General features: G+C 46.8%; 1 protein-coding gene across 1 annotated transcript; it reads left to right on the top strand.

The window, feature by feature from the left end:
* Positions 1–596: 596 nt before the first annotated feature.
* Positions 597–16,559, top strand: TYR (tyrosinase). The gene is made up of 5 exons (XM_075266170.1): positions 597–1,487; positions 5,639–5,855; positions 6,044–6,191; positions 9,248–9,429; positions 16,297–16,559. Exons 1-5 carry the CDS (start codon positions 657–659, stop codon positions 16,512–16,514), a joined length of 1,596 nt encoding a protein of 531 aa, XP_075122271.1. The 5' UTR covers positions 597–656; the 3' UTR covers positions 16,515–16,559.
* The last annotated feature ends 4,688 nt before the right edge of the window (positions 16,560–21,247 follow it).

Genomic DNA, 21,247 nt, shown 5'->3' with positions numbered 1-21,247 from the left:
CAGCGCTTTTTGACTGCATCTCGCTACATGGGGGCTTAGCTTAGAAAACGAAAGCATTTTTTGCAAGGTTTTTTACCGATCCAGTTTTGTCTTATTTTTTGCTTTGTTTCGCTCTCTATGCGTAGCCGTAGTCTTAGCCTGCCCAAAAAATAATTTGGCCATGCTGGACTTTATTTATTTATTTATTTTTCATTATTGTTTCCTTACATTCTATCCAACGTCCCGGCATTGGTTTGATCACATGCTCTCCATGCCTATTTAACTCATTAGTTCCAAGTTTCCCGCAGCTCTGATCTAATTTCTTCTTTGTGTTTTGCGGCTTGACCTCTTAATGAGAAAACTAAACATCTAATTAGGAAAGAAAAATCGTCTGAAAAAAATCCAAAAACTTGCAAAAAGGAAAAAAAAATTAATAATTTTGGTGTTGGAAAAAAAAATAAAAAAATCTGCTCACATTCCCGTGTCTATCAGTTCACATGAGTAGTGGTGATGGGGGGGAGGGATTAGGAATTTTCTTCACTGGGAGTGAGAGCCCAACGTGATATAAGCCTCGACACGTGATCAACCCAATTAATAAGTGAGGAGAACAACAGAAGAACTTCCTTCCCTGGGCTGTTGTGGAGGGCTGAGGAGCTTGTCAAGTACAGGACACCAGGATGAGAAGTGGTAGGATACTATTTGCAGCTGTTGTCCTACTCTTGGTATTGCCCTCAGCCTATGGACAATTCCCAAGGGCATGTAGCTCAGCGGAGGTCCTCTTGAGCAAAGAGTGCTGCCCAGTCTGGGCTGGAGATGGTTCTCCTTGTGGAGAAACTTCTGGGAGAGGAACATGTCAAGACGTTGTCCTGTCCAACTCTCCTGTGGGTCCTCAGTTTCCCTTTAGTGGGATTGATGACAGGGAAAACTGGCCCACTGTCTTCTACAACAGGACCTGCCAATGTCAGGGCAACTTCATGGGCTACAATTGTGGTGATTGCAAATTTGGTTTCATTGGCCCCAACTGTACAGTGAGAAGAACCATGATCAGAAAAGAAATTTTCAGGATGACTTCAGCAGAGAAGGACAAGTTCATCGCCTACCTCAATTTGGCCAAACGTACCATTAGCCCCGACTATGTCATAGCCACCGGGACCTATGAGCAAATGAACAATGGCTCCAACCCAATGTTTGCAGACATCAACGTGTATGACCTGTTTGTATGGCTGCACTATTACTCCTCCAGGGATGCTTTCCTAGAAGGTGACCAGGTATGGACCAACGTGGATTTTGCCCATGAAGCGCCAGGTTTTCTGCCCTGGCACAGGTTCTTCTTGCTGCATTGGGAGCATGAAATTCAGAAGCTTACGGATGATGAGAACTTCACCATTCCTTTCTGGGACTGGAGAGACGCCCAGCAGTGTGATATCTGTACCGATGAGTTTTTTGGAGGAAGCCACCCAACCAGCAACATTCTCCTGAGCCCGGCTTCTTTCTTCTCCTCCTGGCAGGTAAGTGTTGTCACTTACACAACCATGTTCTCTAGAAGGATGAGGCCACATGTTTCGGAAAGCTGTGGTTTTTGTTGCAATTTTGCTGCATTTTTTTTCAGCCAAAGCCAAGACTGGCTTCAATAGGAATTGTGAAGGTCTTCCAAAACATGGTCTTCCAATATATCCACGTAGTAAAAATCCGTCTGAGTTCCATATGGATCTGTCATAGACTTAGCTGTCCACACATTGAAAAAGATCCAATCTGCTGTGAAAATCTGCAGCAAAAATGGACATGGTGTGAAAATTCAGAGAAAAAAATTGTACCGCAACTGTAGCACTTGCTCAACAGTGATGTCATGAGTGGACCTTAGCTGTAACCCACTATTGGGGCGTATGGTTAAAGGTATGGGGGATATGCATGATGTATATTTGGTACCAAAAATGTATGGGGACTAGCCCTCACATTGCAGAAAAGCTGTAATGTTTTCCCATCCGAGCAAGTTCTTCCTTATCTCCAGGGTAGGAGATGACTTGTAGATTTGTGGAGGTCTTCGTGGTTTGTCCCCAGTACTAACTTGAGCTGTGAGTGTAGGGACCGCCAACCACAGGTCCATTCAGAATGGGGACCAGACACCCCTGTCCTCCCGATCGGTGGGGGTCTACACAGTTGGGTCTCCACTGATCTGCCTCAAGGCTAATGCACGGAGGGAAGAAGGGTCAGGCGTGTTGCATTATGGGCACACTTTGCAGGTATACAACCGAGGTGAGATTGACAATGGGTCTAAGAATACGAATGGACCGCTTTAGAAGTATATGCGATGGTCAGTTTAGGTCTTTGCAGGCTTGGGCCATAATACGCTGCCTGTATGGTGTATTATAGAGGTATATTTCTATATACAGCATTATATGGCGGCACATATAGCATAGTCTCTCCTCCCCCTGTACTACTTTGGTGACATTCCCTAAGGAAATTTTGCTTCCGCTTTAATACGAGTGCTAAAATCCGGATGTATTATGGCGATGTTGAAGGTACAATTTAAAAAAATTTTTTGTTTGTTTTGTTTTCTTGGAATTTTTTATTTATTTTTTTCTCCCAGATACAGAGGTTATATAGTCATATTCATTCAGTATATTAAAAAAAATTGCAGAAGGTTTTATTGTATATTATAATATGATATAATATAATATAACATACAGCCCCCCCCCCCCCATTAATCATCTGATCGGCGTGCACCAGGGCAATCAGCAGGCAGCCATGCATTTCCCCCTGCCTATGGATAGTCATGTGATATAGGGGCACGCCAAGTCCAAAGCAGATGCAAGGTGTTCTCTCGGGCAGGGGTGGGGAAGGCTTTGAGGGAGGCGTCCCTCTGAGGTCCAATTATGGTATATGACGTTGGCTATGCTGGTAAATTCAGCAAATTATTTGAGGGGCATCCTCAAGTCCTCTTCAGTTCCCCAGGAATCAGGATTACAGGAGACTGAAAAGCCCCTTAACGCCGTCTTGTGAATGGAGCGCCATTGACTGATGTTCCATATATTTCTATGGGGCTTCCGGAGATTGCAGGGCCTCAAGGATCGGACACTTATAATATAGAATAAATCTTTCTATTCTATGGGAACCTTGTATAATAGGAATTCACGAAAACTAATAGGAAAGGGCCATAATGGTGTCTTAAAGGGTTTTTTTTAGGACTAAAAAAATTGATGAGTGACCTTTAGGACCAGCTGGGTCCAAAACATGGAACCTTGACAGATCAGCTGTTCAGTATGGCAGCAGTGTTGATAGATGAGCTTCACAGACCATGTGACATCACATTGATGGGTTCGCAGCTCAGTCCCATTCAGGTGTATGGGGCTGAACTCCGATACAAAGTATAGCCACTGTACAATATATGGTGGTGTGCTTGGTAAATATGGGGCCAAAGCCATCGCCCAAGTTCTGCATTGTCTTCAAATAACTAGGGGTGTCAGACAGTCCCCCCCCATTGATCTAATATTGATGGCATCTCCTAAGGATCCTCCATGTTTTTGTCCTGCCCTTGCTTATAGGGTGCACAATATTTATCGGTGTAAAGTCTCAGCTAATTTTTTAGACTGGGTTCACTTCTGCATCGGAGTCTCCATTGGCGACTACATTGCACAGAGGCCTTTCTTTCTTCACTGCTTTCAGTTTCAAAATGGCGGGTCCCTTTATAGTCAATGGGGTCGGCTGGGCTCTGTGTGTAAGCGCAGTCTTAGCGGCCCAGTTCTATTCTTCAGGTCCCCCCTGAACGTAGCTGTGGTCTAGTCTGTTTCTTAAAGGTATTCTCCAGGTAAAACTGATTTACGTTATGCCTAGTGCAGGGCCTGAAGGGGGCAGAGAATGGCGCAGGGATTCACTTTTTGTTGTGGTCAGAATCCCTGTATCATAGAGCGCCCCCATTAGGCCTAGTAGTAGTCATAACACAGTTGAATAGACTTTGAAATGATCTTTGTTACCCATAGCAACAAATCACTACGCAGCTTTTATTGTTCAAAAGCAGAAAACAAAATGAAAGCTGTGCTGTGATTGGTCGCTGTAGATAACTTAAAGGGATCCTATCATTCAGATTGCATTTTTGTCCCTAACACGTAGGAATAGCCATAAGAAAGACTATTCTTCTCCTACCTTTAGATGTCTTCTCCGCGCCGCCGTTCAGTAGAAATCCCGGTTTTCTTCTGTATGCAAATGAGTTCTCTCACAGCACTGGGGGCGTCCCCAAAGCTGCGAGAGAGCTCTCCAGCGCCGCCTCCATCTTCTTCAGGAACGGGGTCTTGATGCGTCATCTTCCAGCGCAGGCGGTGAAACTTGTAGGCCTCGGGTAGAGCCGACTGCGCATGCCCACGGCCACAAGAAAAATGGCCGCTTACACAGTAAATAAGCGACCATTTTCTTGTGGCTTGTGGACATGCACAGTCGGCTCTGCCCAAGGCCTACAAGTCTCAAGACAACCTCTGGAAAAAGATGCGTGAAGAGGTCGTTCCTGAAGAAGATGGAGGCGGTGCTGGAGAGTTCTCTCGCAACCTCCAGTGCTGCGAGAGAACCCATTTGCATACAGAAGAAAACCGGGAATTCTACGGAACGGCGACCCGGAGAAGACATCTAAAGGTAGGAGAAGAATAGTCTTTTTTAAGGCTATTCCGACGTGTTAGGGACAAAAAAATGCTATCTGAATAATAGGATCCCTTTAATAAATGTTCCTTTCATTTTGCCTGGAGTGTTCCTTTAAGTCAGTCACAGCCAAAGCAGAAGCGATTCTGTCTGTGTCTGATAATGGGAGCATTCATTCATAGGAAGCCATGCTGCAACCGATTTGTTGCGCTATCTTTGGTTAGTGACGGAGCATTATAATCCGTCTAGTCAGTGTATACAGAATATTCAGTACATCTCGACTGACAGAACACCGGCCTGCCTCCATGGTTAATGTCCTGCGACACAGCAGGAAATATCATCTTGTATCCCAGATGGTAAAGGAGCCGGTATATCACTGGGGGCAATGAACGTCGGGTTAAGGCTAGGGCTGCACGGGACAAACAGATTGCAGATTTTCCATATGTCGAATAGGGCATAGCCTGCAAAGAATTGACTATGTTATGAGCCCACTCTTCTCCATTGGATAATTAGGTAGCCTCATATACATTAGCCAATTCTACCCAAAATGTTGAGTTTGGTTGGGTTTCATTTAATCTATCCAGACAACTTAACTGGGTTGTGTCCTCTTGGTTGGTAATATCAAGATATGTATGTTAGAAGATCAGCTTTTCAAAATGACACGATTTTGTGATACTTTATCACAAGATGCTTATCCTGTTTGTGTCTGTGGCCGCCCAGTGGTTGTGTTGTGAATTGCAGAGAGCAGTGTGGTTGACACTTGGCACCTCTGCCATGATAGGGGTTCTAGAACCGACGCAAGCGATTTGGTCCCTTCAAACAGTTGAGGTGCCAGGAATTGGACCCCCACTAAAATTGATGGCCTATCCTGAGGACGGTCCAGACCGTAAACCCGAATTCGACCTAAAGTAATGGTGGACCATAGTGATGTAGTAGACCTGAATCCAAGTGGTGGCAAGTTCTTCACACGTCAGGAACTCTCTCTGTGCTACAAGTTTTGTAATTTTTTAGTTCTTGTTTGTCGTCCTATCTTCAGATCATATGCAGTCAGCCTGAAGAATACAATCGCCTAAGAATCGTGTGCAATGGCACAAATGAAGGTCCCTTACTGAGGAGTCCTGGGCGCCACGACAGAAATCGGACACCTAATTTGCCTACCTCGGCTGATGTGGAGGCCTGCATATCCCTAACAGACTATGAGACTGCACCTATGGATCGCAACGCGAACTTCAGCTTCAGGAACACCTTGGAAGGTAAGTGCTCGCACCGTATGTTCGGAGCATGTGCTACCAGTATGTATTAGGCCCACGGTTGGGCAAGGCTCCCTGGCCGTAATATAGATATCCATATTTCCAGAACAATGATTGACCTGCAGACCATCATTACTCATTTTGGTTCCATTCATGACTTTCTTTTTTTAAAATTTTTCTCCCATCTCCAGGTTATTCTAATCCTCGGACCGGCATCGCAAACCTCTCGCAGAGTAACATGCACAATTCTCTGCACGTCTATCTGAACGGCTCGATGTCCTCCGTTCAGGGATCTGCTAATGACCCTATTTTTGTTCTTCATCACGCATTTGTTGACAGGTGAGACTCCGACATTGTCATAAATAACCATTCCCAGTAGTTGGCGCGCCGGCTCCATGACGGGGACACGCTGACATCACTCTGTCCTTAATACTAGGTCAAGCTGGAGGAATATCAGGGATCTGAATATAGAAATGAAGACGGGGAGGGGAGAGGACTCGGGGACAAGATTTCTTTATGCAAAGGAATAGTGCCCCCAAAAAACCCTTCTGGAGCTACAGAAATAGATACACAACGGGATTGCGTCTCGTTGTGTTCTTGTGGGACGGGTTGTCTGACTCTGTATAAGAATTTTGAAATTCCTGCTAAAATCAACACTTCGATGGGAGGCGGACTTGATCTGTTCAGTAGAGATGAGCGAGTAGTATTCGATCAAGTAGGTATTCAATCGAATACTACGGTGTTTGAAATACTCGTACTCGATCGAGTACCACTCGCTATTCGAATGGAAAAGTTTGATGCAGAACCAACATTGATTGGCCGAATGCTATACAGTCGGCCAATCAACGCTGGTTCTTCTCCTACCTTTAGAAGTCTTCTCCGTGCAGCGTCCCCGCGGCGTCTTCCGGCTCTTCATTCACTCTACCAGGCATCAGGCCTGGGCAGAGCCGACTGCGCATGGCCGCGCTACAAGAAAATGGCCGCTTTGACTGTAAGCGGCCATTTTCTTGTAGTGCGGGCATGTGCAGTCGGCTCTGCCCAGGCCCGATGCCTGGTAATGTGAATTCAGAGCCGGAAGATGCCGCGGGGACGCTGCACGGAGAAGACTTCTTGGAGGATCCAGCCCGACTTGGTAAGTGTAATTTGATCAAATGTTGCCTACCCCTGAAACGAGCATTTTCCCCCCATAGACTATAATAGGATTCGATATTCGATTCGAGTAGTCGAATATTGAGGGGCTACTCGAAACGAATATCGAACATTTTACTGTTTGCTCATCTCTACTCATCAGACCTCAAAGTATAATACGTAGAGGCCTACCCCTTTCTGGCCTCCTTGAAGCATCCGGTGACCTCCTGATGACGTCATCAGCCTGGGGTCACCACTGAGGCCTACAATTGGGTCAAACCATTGACATCTACACACCAAGGGTCATGACACTTGACTTGACCATGGATGGCCCAATGGCAGGTCTCAGCCATGACCTCTGGCTCATGACATCTCCAGGAGATCACTGGATGCTGCAAGGAGGCCCAAAAGGGATGGTGATGGGTGGGATGGTAATTTTTGTCCCTATAGAGTCCCCAAGGTATAATGTGGTGGCCATTTTAGTTCTCCAGGAACTAATCTCTATTGTTCGGTTTGGTCAGCTCGCCTATTTCTAACACAGACCTACACTATGCTGGGCCTAAGAAAATGGATGCGCGTCCTCAAATTTTAAGAATTGATACAAAACTCCTAGAAGTTGGTAGAATAATCCAGACTGTAAGAACCTTTAATGCCGCCACATCCCGTACTGATATTTTTGACAGTCTCTTCTGAACCCCGGAAAGTTCCGTTCCCTGTCAGAATCCTTCATTTGCTCAATAGGATCAGACAATGAGATTTAAGACCTGCCATGACGGAGAACATCTTCTGCTGCTCTGAAGTGTCTCTTCCATCTTTACCTAAGACATTTCCCCTGCTGATTTTTCATGATCAGTTTTCTAATACGCGGTTCTCCCCGGACTCTCATAGAGACGGCTGACAAAATTTCACGTGAGAGACACCAGGTAAAATGGGAATCGTTCCAATCCCTAAGAAGCTTGATATGGCAAATAATGAGCGCTTAGTGAGGAAATTGTTTTCCTATTAACATCACATAGACCTTTTCTAGTTTGGTCTACTGGGAGCGTATTTTACTCCGTGCAGCAGAAATATGGTTCTAGGCTATAGACAGACCTGCAATGAAACAGACTGAGCAGATGCGAATGGCAGTGAAGGTTTTGGCTTTGTCGTACGCTGGGATTAGAAATTTGCAGAAGCTTTTATTGGTGGCCGGACGTTAGGTAGAAGGGTCACCGTTGCAACTCAGTTTCTGTTCACCATAGTATTGCTGATCGCTCCTAAATTTCTCTGCCTGATCATGGAGAGAACTTTGCATTCTATACAGTTACAGCTGCACAGTTCTCTTTATCCCCTTCCTGTTCTCATCAGTATAGGGAGGGAACTGGAAGTGAGCCAAGGCAACCCTGAAGCCTGGAGAGGTCTATATCTCTCCAGGTATTCCTCACTAACCATTTCCCTCAGGTCAGGGATATTAACGTTACCCCTTTCACTCTCCTCTGCCCTAGACCACTAGGGATACTTAAATTACTCCATCATTGTCCAAAAGCACCATGAATACTGGAATTGACTCTCACTATCATAGACTGCCAAATATAATGACCTGAAACCTAGACCACCTGGGACATGCAGTAGGCGTTAACCCACCCCCACCCACCCCTCACTGCCCTACATCATCGGGGACACTGGAATTAACCCCTCACTGCCCTGGACCATTAGTGATACCGATCTTAACTTCTTCTAAGACCACCATGAATGCTTGAATTAACTCTTTTGACTTTGGCACAATACAACACCCCATGAACCCCACCCCCACCTCCCCATATAGCAGTCACCAACAAAGAAGAAGATGAGACTCCATGGACTGTTATACCCCAAACCATCCACCCCACCCCCACCACTCACCCACCCAAGTCCAACTCCCCCCCCCCACACACACTTTACTAGCTTTGGCAATGCCAAATATCTATTCGGACGTGCCAATAAAGCTTTTTTGATTTGATTTGATTTGATTTGATTTGAACCTAAAGTCTGACTGTCCGATTAGTGCTGCCAGTGTCACTGGGTAGGGGAATGATGACACCCAGATGTCAAATTTCTTGGAAGAGGATCAGAGAAACTGCCCTACAGTTTTTAAGATAGGATGTTTCAGAATTGATGGGGCACACAAGTGTTTTCTAAATCGGATGCTTCAGGAGTGGTGACAAGTTCTTAGAAGCTTTGTCCAAAGTGGACAATCCCTTTAAATACTGGTTCATGTTATTACAAGTTGTTGTTTTTCTTGTTCCCAGCATATTCGAGCAGTGGCTCAGAAGACATCAACCATCACTAGATGTCTTTCCAGAAGCCAATGCACCGATTGGTCATAACCGTGGCTACTACATGGTGCCGTTCATCCCACTGTATACTAACGGAGAATTCTTTGCCCCGTCCAGAGACTTTGGATATGATTATGACTATCTAGCAGAATCAGGTACTGAGATTTCTATTTTGGTAATATATTGTATACATTACCCAAAATGTACAACTTTACTATAGTCTTAAAGGGCGTGCGTCGCTAGAAGGTAACCTATATTTTAATAACCAAATTAAGCTTGGACATTTCAGCTCATCACTTCTCAAGCATCAGTCAGATGGCCTGTTTGAAGCTCAGTCCCATTCAAGTGAATGGGGCTGAGCAGTAATATCAAGCACCACCACTACACAATGTACGGTGCTGTGCTTAGTAAGTAGTGTAGAGTCCACAGTACTCATCTGAACACCGTGGGCTCGTAAAATAGCTGATTGGTGGGGAGGCTGAATATTGGACCCCACCTATCATCTGATATTGATGACCTATCATCAGGATAGGTTATCAATATCTTGGTCTTGGAAGAGCCCTGTAATGTCTGCAACTTATTTATTTTCAATAACTTCTATTGATCCTTCAAGCAGAATCTGTCCCTCTCCAAATTAGTTATTGAGTTACTTTTTACATAGAAGTCTATAGAGAGGGAGGGAGAGGAGGAGGCTGCTGCAAAAGACACAAATAACTCCTGCTGTGCAGTAGAGAGCTCCTTTAACACTGCTGTGTCTTCAAGATAAGACTCTGCACAGAATAAGAGAAGAAACCAATTGACAGCCTGCTCCCCTCTACCTTCTCCATAGACTTGTGTATTAGGCAACAGGAGTACAGATTGGAGACAGCAGCCTGAGTGGAGATACGAAGGAGGAGAGCAGCCTAATAAATGGAGAAGGACACATTACTTTAATAAGATATGAGAAAAAAAAAAAATTCATAAGAATGGAATTATGCTTTAACACTATAGAAGTCGTTTCTCAATTGTGTAGTGGGACATAATGTTTTTTTTTTTTTCAATCGTAATGAAATCCATTTTGTTATAGCTGATCCCTTTATTAGAATCCCCAACGATCACCTGTAATCGGCAAGTGCTCGATTACCCTGCAGTGCCCCCACAGGAGAAATAACGTATTACACTGTTCTCATTACAATGGGCTGTCCATGTAAGATAGGACAAGATTGTTCTTCAAGAGGAAGACATGCTCTTTCTTGCTATTTTCTTGGTAGTAGTTTTCTGCGCTACGTTGGCCTCGCCCCTGCGCTACGTTGGCCTCGCCCCTGCACTGTGTTGGCCCTGCCCCTGCCCTACATTGATCTCGCCCCTGCGTTACATTGGCGTCGCCCCTACGCTACGTTGGCCTCGCCCTGCGCTATGTTGGCCCTGCCGCTGCATTACATTGGTCTCGCCTCTGCACTGTGTTGGCCTCGCCCCTGCCTTACATTGATCTTGCCCCTGCGTTACATTGGCGTCGCCCCTACGCTACGTTGGCCTCGCCCTGCGCTATGTTGGCCCTGCCGCTGCATTACATTGGTCTCGCCTCTGCACTGTGTTGGCCTCGCCCCTGCCTTACATTGATCTCGCCCCTGCGTTACATTGGCCTTGCTCCTGCGTTGTGTTGGCCTCGCCCCTACGCTACGTTGGCCTTGCCCATGCGCTAGGTTGGCCTCGCCCATGCACTAGGTTGGCCTCGCCCATGCACTAGGTTGGCCTCGCCCTTGCGCTATGTTGGTCTCGCCCATGCGCTAGGTTGGCCTCGCCCTTGCGCTATGTTGGCCTCGCCCCCGCGCTACATTCTCCTTTTGGTTAGAAGCTCTTCAGTTGATGTGGAACTATCATTGATAGAGTTTTGGGATATTTCTCGGGAGGCTTCTGTTCCTTTATATTATACATTTAGCATCTTTTTGGCATGTAAAGCTTGAGTAATAGGAGATGTAGGATGGGGGGGGGGGGCTATGCCAGCCCTATATACCCAGGACAATGGTAATTACAGCTATTTTATTCATGGCTAGTTTTATTAGGACCATTAATTCTACACTGTTATGGGCTTCATAGCAGATTCTGTATTTTACGTGTTCTTCATCTCAATGAGGCTCCTTCTGCTGAATATCATCGCTGAGGTTCATTGTGTATGCCGCGGAAGGAAAGAGACTCTTCTTATCTCACTCGAACATTGCCACAAGGAGACTCCAAATCCTCCTCTGAAACAAAAACACTGTTGCGAAGACTTATGTAACAAGTCACCTGGCTCTTATAAGATGACCACTGAGACCCGGAACTGGAAATTGGTTGATGGCATCCCATAGGTCCTTTTATACAAGGATTAAGATGTTTACAATTTTTTTTTAGATTAACCCTTTTCAAGGTCTTCGTTTTGGAGGAGCATAGTCTGAGGTGTTGGGGTAGTGCGTTCCCGAGTATGGGAGGGCATGAGAAAAATTCTGAAGACCATGATGGCTTGGAGATGAGAAGACTAGGGATGAGTGGAACGGTTGTAATGAGCCTGGTTTATTACAAATTTTCCAAAAAATTTGGATCTTCGCCACCCATAAACCACTGAGTCTCTTCAGACTTGATAGTATACTAGGCCGAATCCAAAGGGATGTACGTAAAATACCTTACCTCTTGGGGTCTGTTGTAGAATCTGGTGCAGGTCCTTGTCCTCTAAGTCTCTGTTTGCCTCCTGAATGATGTCGGTGCCAACATCACGACCTCATCCCGGAGGCCTGAAGAGGAAGGGAATACTCCTCGTATGCCATGGCGGAACCCAAGGTTAGGTGAATGGGCCTGTTGGTTTAAGCACCTCCGCTTGTTGTACTCTGGAGTCTAAAGACCCTACAGCAGGGGTGCCCAATACGTCGATCGCGATCTACCGGTCGATCGCAAAGGACGTATGGGTCGATCGCGGGATGCAGCCAGGGATCCCCGGTGTCTGCTTGTTCACAGTGCAGGCTGAGAGTCGACTCTCAGCCTGCGCTGTGAACAAGCACTCCGGACACTTGCAGACCAGGCAGCAGCTCTGGGGGATGATGCGCTCCCCGCTCTTAGGGATGGAGGGAGCCGGGGTGCTGCTTCTTCACAGCGCAGGCTGAGAGTCATCTCAAGCAGACACTGGGGATCCCTGGCTGCATCCTGCGATCGACACCAGGGATCCCTGGGCGGCCACAGAACGCCGCTGTCTCCTGCTTTCATGCTCCGCCCGGCCCTGCCCACAGACACACCCCGCCCCACGCACAGGCCCCGCCCACAAGAAGTGTAGTAGATCTTTTGCCTTGGTCAGTTTATAAAGTAGCTCACATGCTGAAAAAGTGTGAGCACCCCTGCCCTACAGTATAATACCAGTTCTGGTTCTGAAACAAAACTGTAGAATGAAAAAAATCTTCTGAGGTTTGGAGATTGTGTTATGATGGATCAATAGATTAAGGTAGAGATGAATGGTGGGGACAAGAGTGGTCAGGGAAGAAATGTATGAATTCCCTTGTATGTCACCATTGGTGTGTGGTTGGGGGGTGTGTGTGTGGTTGTTGTTACATAGTAGATGAGGTTGGATGAAGACATCAGTCCATCAACCTATAACCCTACAGTGTTGATCCAGAAAAAGACAAAAAAACTTCCTTCCTGACTCCAATCTCACACTCGATATAAAACCTTGGATCAAAATCTAAAATCTAGAGCCAATAACCTGTAAAATTGTTCTGTTCGAGAAAGGCATCCAAGCTTGTTTGTGAGCTGGGATGTGAAGAGTATGTCAGGCTAGGTTCACATCTACTTCGATGTCTCTCCACCACCAGTTTCAGTATAAAAACACCGATAGACACCATTATAGTCTCTGCTCTCTGTTGTTTGGGTTCCCCAGTGGATCCGATTACGAAGAGCCCAGCACAAGTGTGACCGTAACCTTAGGCTGTTACTCTACTGACTGAGCCACAGGCTCTATTAGTTTCAATAGAATTTCCTAATGCCAAGTTAAGTTAATATTATACTCTCCTACATAATGTATTGTCTATACAACTCTCTCTATAGTATTGTGGATGTAATTATGCAGTGGCATAACTAGGAATGGCGGGGCCCTATGGCGAACTTTTGACATGCACCAACGACCTCGACCGACCTACTCCTACACATTCCTGCGCACTCTATTATGCCCCATAGTGGCCCCTGCACACAGTATTATGCCCCATAGTGGCCCCTACACACAGTATTATGCCCCATAGTGGCCCCTGCACACTGTATTATCCCCCATAGTGGCCCCTACACACAGTATTATCCCCCATAGTGGCCCCTGCACACAGTATTATCCCCCATAGTGGCCCCTACACACAGTATTATGCCCCATAGTGGCCCCTGCACACAGTATTGTACCCCATAGTGGCCCCTGCACACAGTATTATGTCCCATAGTGTCCCCTGCACACTGTATTATCCCCCATAGTGGCCCCTACACACAGTATTATGCCCCATAGTGGCCCCTGCACACAGTTTTATGCCCCATAGTGTCCCCTGCACACAGTATTATACCCCATAGTGGCCCCTGCACACAGTATTATGCCCCATAGTGGCCCCTGCACACAGTATTATCCCCCATAGTGGCCCCTACACACAGTATTATGCCCCATAGTGGCCCCTGCACACAGTATTGTACCCCATAGTGGCCCCTGCACACAGTATTATGTCCCATAGTGTCCCCTGCACACTGTATTATCCCCCATAGTGGCCCCTACACACAGTATTATGCCCCATAGTGGCCCCTGCACACAGTTTTATGCCCCATAGTGTCCCCTGCACACAGTATTATACCCCATAGTGGCCCCTGCACACAGTATTATCCCCCATAGTGGTCCCTGCACACAGTATTATGCCCCATAGTGGCCCCTACACACAGTATTATACCCCATAGTGGCTCCTGCACACAGTATTATACCCCATAGTGGCCCCTGCACACAGTATTATGTCCCATAGTGGCTCCTGCACACAGTATTATACCCCATAGTGGCCCCTGCACACAGTATTATGTCCCATAGTGGCCCCTACACACAGTATTATGCCCCATAGTGGCCCCTGCACACAGTATTATCCCCCCATAGTGGCCCCTGCACACAGTATTATCCCCCATAGTGGCCCCTGCACACAGTATTATCCCCCATAGTGGCCCCTGCACACAGTATTATCCCCCCATAGTGGCCCCTGCACACAGTATTATCCCTCATAGTGGCCCCTGCACACAGTATTATCCCCCATAGTGGCCCCTACACACAGTATTATGCCCCATAGTGGCCCCTGCACACAGTATTATACCCCATAGTGGCCCCTACACACAGTATTATCCCCCATAGTGGCCCCTACACACAGTATTATGCCCCATAGTGGCCCCTGCACACAGTATTATACCCCATAGTGGCCCCTACACACAGTATTATGCCCCATAGTGGCTCCTGCACATAGTATTATCCCTCATAGTATCCCCTGCACACAGTCAGTCAGTACGGCAGTCAGTCTATTATTAGGCTTAGTGGCCAGCATGAAAATAGCAGGATTCAGTACTCTAACATAGACATGATTTAAAAATGGGTAATTTTTGGCGAATCAATTCCTTTTAACCTTCCATTAAGTCAAATCTCGATTGATCTCCTTGAAGACTAAATCTTTTGATTCATACTAATCTTTCCCTGACTGATTTATCTTCTTCTGTATTGGAATCCTTTGCCATCCTCTTACACCTCTGAGATCCTTGTGATAGAACGTGATCAATGGTGTTTGTGCTGATACAGACATCCGCCTATAGATCATACAGTATCGATACACCCAGAAGATAAATGAGACGTGTACAACACAGGATTTTAGAACGCCCAAGGGATCCCTGTTATGGCCGTCGTGGGGTCACAGATCTTCTGTAAACAAGACAGTCAATAGAAGACTTTACGTTATTGGATTCCATTGATATATGAAAGTTTGTTTGACTAAGCAAGAGAATATGTATTAAAACCTCAACTGGGATCAATACGGCGCATTAAAGGTGTCCTAATAAGTCATTCCGGAGCGCCTTCCAATTATATCTTTTATCCCTGACCCTACATCGATCGCACTGGTTAAATTGACATTTGGAGCAATTTGTGAAGAAAACCTTCTGTCCGGATGTAGCCATTATAGGGTTAATATAATATAATTAATAATATCGTGCTAGTCCTGTGCTGTGTTCTCAGTGGTTTCTTCCATTCAAACCTTAAAAGGGTTAATTTATTGGGATAGGCCATAAATTTGTAATCGACAATACTATACAGTGCATGAAGCCAGAAGTAGATGGCTCTGTACACCGCATAGTGGCCAAGTGCTGTAACTGCAGTTCAGCTCCCACTGAAGCCTTTTAAAGAGAGTCTACCATTAAAATCAATTTTTTTTGTTGAACCTTAAGAAAGACTATTCTTTTCCTACCTTTAGATGTCTTCTCCGGGGCCGCCGTTCGGTATAAATCCCGGTTTTGGTTGGTATGCAAATGAGTTCTCACACAGCACTGGGGGCGGTCCTCTACCTTCAAACAGCACTGGGGGCGTCCCCAATGCTGCGCAAGATCTCTCTAGCACCTTCTTCAGGAACAGGCTCTTCACTTGTCTTTTTCCGGCGCTGGCTTCAAACTAGGGCAAAGCCAACTGCGCATGCCCACCGGCCACAAGAAAATGGCCGCTTACACATTTCTTGTGGCCGGCAGGCATGCGCAGTCGGCTGCCCGAGGCCTAGAAGTTTGAAGCCACCGCCAGAAGAAGACAGGAAGAGAACCCATTCCTGAAGAAGATGGAGAGTTCTCAGTTCACAGTGCTGCAAGAGACGAAAACCGGATTTATACCAAACGGCGGCACGAAGAAGACATCTAAAGGTAGGAGACGAATAGCCTTTCTTAAGGCTATTCCTACGTGTCAGGGACTAAAAATTGAGTTTTAATGATAGAATCCCTTTCAGTAAAACTTTCAGCATCCACTAAACCTAACCGCTTGTCCTTTACTTCCTCAGACTCAATTGCCGACTTCTTGTTGCGTTACCTGGAAGAAGCCAGACAAATCTGGCAATGGCTTGTGGGAGCCGCCGTGGTGGGAGGCCTAATTACAGCTGTGATCGCAACGATTGTGGGCTTGGCCTGTCGACGGAGGAAGAGAGTGTTCTCGGAGGAGACTCAGCCCCTACTCATGGAGGCCGAAGATTACCAGAGCACCTACCAATCCAATCTATGACGCCGGAGCAGCAGCTAAACCTTATTACGTGGCATTTTAATGGGACTATCCATGTACCCGAGAGGCGGGAGATACAATTAGAAGTACAGGATTTTAATATTAACCCTTTTTTTTATTCTTAGCAGAGTCAACCATCTGCTTGTACAGGGAAGGGTTAATAATGTACATATCTACTGCTGCTGAGTGCGACATGTCCCGCGTACATTTACCATATGTAAAACATATATGTGAATTGTCATTTATTCCCTCAATATTGCCCATACACTAAAAAAATGAAATCTAGGGGCGTGTTTTTTGTTGTTGTTTTTTTTTGTAATATATGTGCATACGAGGGTTGAGCGATAGGGATCCGAAAAGATCGGATCCCGATCGGCAATCGAGCAAATTTCACGATCGGGATCAGCTGTAAAATGATCGGAAATCGGATTTTGAAATCTCAAGATCGGCTCAACCCTAAAAGTGACTTTTCCCATAGAGAAACCTTGACTAGGGTTGAGCAATCAGGATCGGGAAAAATTGAATCCCGATCGGCGATCGAGCAAATTTCACTTCGGGATCAGCTGGAAAATGATCGGAAATTGGATTTTAGAATCGATCCTGAAATCTGAAGATCGGCTCAACCCTAGTGATCCATTTTCGGCAGTACAGTAAAGCAATTGTTCGAGATATACCAATTTTATTTCTATACTTTGACCAAAGCGAGGAGCAGCCCAAATACTAAAAGTTCTGCATTTCAAGTATCTTCTTGACTGAACACTTCATGTTGAAGAAACTTTGGATGTTCCTCCAATAGGTAGATAGGCAGCAGCCCAGTAGAAGAAGGCCAGGAGGTTGTGACTGGTCATAGATGAGGTTATGGAGGCTTCAGCGACCCTCAAAGGCTGGTGCAGATGAGGCCTGTGGTAATAATAAGACATTTTATTTATATGGCGCCAACATATTCCGCAGTGCTGTACAATTTGTAGGGTTCAAGTACAGACTAAAAGATACATTACACAGAAATAGTCACTTCACACAATGGGACCGAGGGCTCTGATCACAGGAGCTTACAATCTATGAGGTAGAGGGGGTGACACAAGTACTAACACTGCCCTGAGCCTGTTGGTGGTTGGAGTGCCATTGGTGGTCAGTAGAGATGAGCAAATGCCGTTCGATTGAATATCAGGCCGTTCGGGATATTCGATTACAATTGAATACAAGGCCGCAAACACAGTAAAAATTCGTATCCCCTCCCACCTTCCCTGGCGCGTTTTTTGCACCAATAACAGCGCAGGGGAGGTGGGACAGGAACTACAACGGAGGCAGTGAAAAAAAAATCGGAAAAAGTAATTGGTGGCCGGAATCAGATAACCTCCAATTTAGATGAATGGTGGATTTACCATTTGACTAATTTGGGACTGTGCACTATGTGACTGTGAGACAGGGACAGATCTACAGGCAGGGTTAGCTAGGGATTACCTTTATTTAGGGGGGGATGTCACTCACCCGGCTCTTTTGGGCTCTATCTGGTCGGGATCTGGTCAGCTTGTGATATGCACGAGCTGACTTTTTCCCATAGGAGTGCATTGACCAGCATTGATTGGCCGAATGACATACAGAAGTACAGCATTCGGCCAATTAACGCTGGTCAATGCATTCCTATGCCGAGATGAAGCAGAGCTGAACCTGCTACACACGCAGCAGGTCCAGTGTGTAGCAGGTCCAGCTCTGCTACATTGGACACTGCTACATCGCCAGCACTTAGAGTTGAGCCGATCTTGACATTTCAGGATCGTTTTTAAAATCCAATTTCCAATCATTCGGAGATTGGATTTTAAAAACGATCCTATTCACTACACAGCATGTAGTCCAAAAATTGTTGGACCCCATGCTGTGTAGTGATTAACCCCCCCACCACCACCACCATTGTCCACTTACCTGCATAGCTGCAGCTCCCAGCTCCTCTTCTTGGTCCGATCCTCTGTCCACTTGTCTTCAGAGTACCCTGCCCCCGCCTCCCGAGACTAGTATTATGGAGAAGGCGGGGCTTAGGAGAGTGTGATGCACTCACACTTAGGAGGGGGCGGAGCGGGGGCATGGCCGGGCGGGTCGGGGGTGTGGCCGAGTGAAGGGGGTGGGGCTTAGCGCCGTTCGCCGGCAGAGAGTAGGCCCGGAGACTGCCTGCTCTCTGCCTGAGCGTGAGGGGAGGCTGCTGGAGCAGCGCTGCTTCAGTGGCCTCCCCAAACCACCGCTCGGTGATAAGCCAGTCCAGGACAGCTTGTCCTGGACTGGCTTAGGGAAGCAAAAATGCCGCCCTCCCTGAGGCCCTGGCATAGTGCCGCTTGGGAGGTGGGCACTGAGGGAGGTGTGGCACTGGCTGGGGTCTACCAACTATTGGATAGGAAGAAATGTGGTCTTTCTATCCTACCACCGGTGTCCACATACTTATTGGTAGCCGGTGTAGATTTGTCTCTGGTTTGCCCCCCTATATGACACTATCGGTGATCCCCTGAGGATGTGCGGGGTCTCCGTCCCGGTGGGTTTATCTGGAGTGTGTATTTACAGTTACAACTAGCGGTGCTTTATCCTCATTTTCCTGTGTAATGTGAAATGATCCTCAGTCTGGAGTATAAGGCTCTTTGGAGAGCGGAGCTTTCTGCCGTCTTAATCCCCTCACTGCAGACTAATCCATTAGAGAGCGCTTCTGCTTACGACGCTGAGCCGTAGAAAATGTAACTTTTGTCCGGGGAGACAATTCCTTTTCTATTCATTTACTGCTTTCTTTCTTCTTGGTGTAGCAGGATGTATATGATGCTGCTCTTCTGGATGAACTGGAATTATTACTGTAGGAATCCCTAAACTAAGCTGTTATTAAACCCATAAAACCTGTGTACTCTAGAGCTGAAATCTACACTCTGTGATATGTTTAACCCCCTGATGTACAAGGCCGAATGTTTTACTGCCACAATAAGAGTGAATAGAAGATACAATAAAGGAGCTCATTGAGACTGAGTCTGGTCCGGGGCAAGATTTAAAGTGAGACACGAAATGTTGAACTAAGGGGTTGTTCATAAGTTACAGAAAACTTGGGTGTGGCTGGGAGGAGTATAAAGCTAACAAAAAGCATACTACTCAATCCCCTGTGTCAGTGGCGTAACTAGGAATTGCGGGGCCCCGTGGCGAACCTTTGACATGGCCCCCCCCCAACCGATGCCGAAGACCCCAACCAACTCCCTCCCCCTACATTCCTGCACACAGTATTATGCCCCATAGTGGCCCCTGCACACAGTATTATCCCCCATAGTGACCCCTGCACACAGTATTATACCCCATAGTGGCCCCTGCACACAGTATTATGCCCCATAGTGTCCCCTGCACACAGTATTATCCCCCATAGTGACCCCTGCACACAGTATTATACCCCATAGTGGCCCCTGCACACAGTATTATCCCCCATAGTGACCCCTGCACACAGTATTATACCCCATAGTGGCCCCTGCACATAGTATTATCCCCCCATAGTGGCCCCTGCACACAGTATTATGCCCCATAGTGTCCCCTGCACACAGTATTATGCCCCATAGTGGCCCCTGCACACAGTATTATCCCCCATAGTGGCCCCTGCACACAGTATTATCCCCCATAGTTGCGCCTGCACACAGTATTATGCCCCATAGTGGCCCCTGCACACAGTATTATCCCCCATAGTGGCCCCTGCACACATTATTATTCCCCATAGTTGCGCCTGCACACAGTATTATGCCCCATAGTGGCCCCTGCACACAGTATTATCCCCCATAGTGGCCCCTGCACACAGTATTATACCCCATAGTGACCCCTGCACACAGTATTATCCCCCATAGTGGCCCCTGCACACAGTATTATACCCCATAGTGACCCCTGCACACAGTATTATCCCCCATAGTGGCCCCTGCACACAGTATTATGCCCCATAGTGGCCCCTGCACACAGTATTATGCCCCATAGTGGCCTCTGCACACAGTATAACATAAGATATTCCTTTAATAGTCCCACAATGGGGAAATATTATCCCCTATAGTATTATCCCCCATAGTGGCCCCTGCACACAGTATTATACCCCATAGTGGCCCCTGCACATAGTATTATCCCCCCATAGTGGCCCCTGCACACAGTATTATCCCCCATAGTGGCCCCTGCACACAGTATTATACCCCATAGTGGCCCCTGCACATAGTATTATCCCCCCATAGTGGCCCCTGCACACAGTATTATGCCCATAGTGGCCCCTGCACACATTATTATTCCCCATAGTGGCCCCTGCACACAGTATTATACCCCATAGTGGCCCCTGCACACAGTATTATACCCCATAGTGGCCCCTGCACATAGTATTATCCCCCCATAGTGGCCCCTGCACACAGTATTATCCCCCATAGTGGCCCCTGCACACAGTATTATTCCCCATAGTGACCCCTGCACACAGTATTATGGCCCATAGTGGCCCCTGCACACAGTATTATACCCCATAGTGGCCCCTGCACACAGTATTATGGCCCATAGTGGCCCCTGCACACAGTATTATGTCCCATAGTGGCCCCTAGACACAGTATTATCCTCCATAGTGGCCCCTGCACACAGTATTATGCCCCATAGTGGCCCCTGCACACAGTATTATACCCCATAGTGGCCCCTGCACATAGTATTATCCCCCCATAGTGGCCCCTGCACACAGTATTATGCCCATAGTGGCCCCTGCACACATTATTATTCCC

The sequence above is a fragment of the Leptodactylus fuscus genome, chromosome 2 (assembly GCF_031893055.1).
Source record: "Leptodactylus fuscus isolate aLepFus1 chromosome 2, aLepFus1.hap2, whole genome shotgun sequence".
NCBI lineage: Eukaryota > Metazoa > Chordata > Amphibia > Anura > Leptodactylidae > Leptodactylus > Leptodactylus fuscus.
The sequence above is the reverse complement of the archived record's forward strand: the minus strand, read 5'-3'. Positions and strand labels throughout refer to the sequence as shown.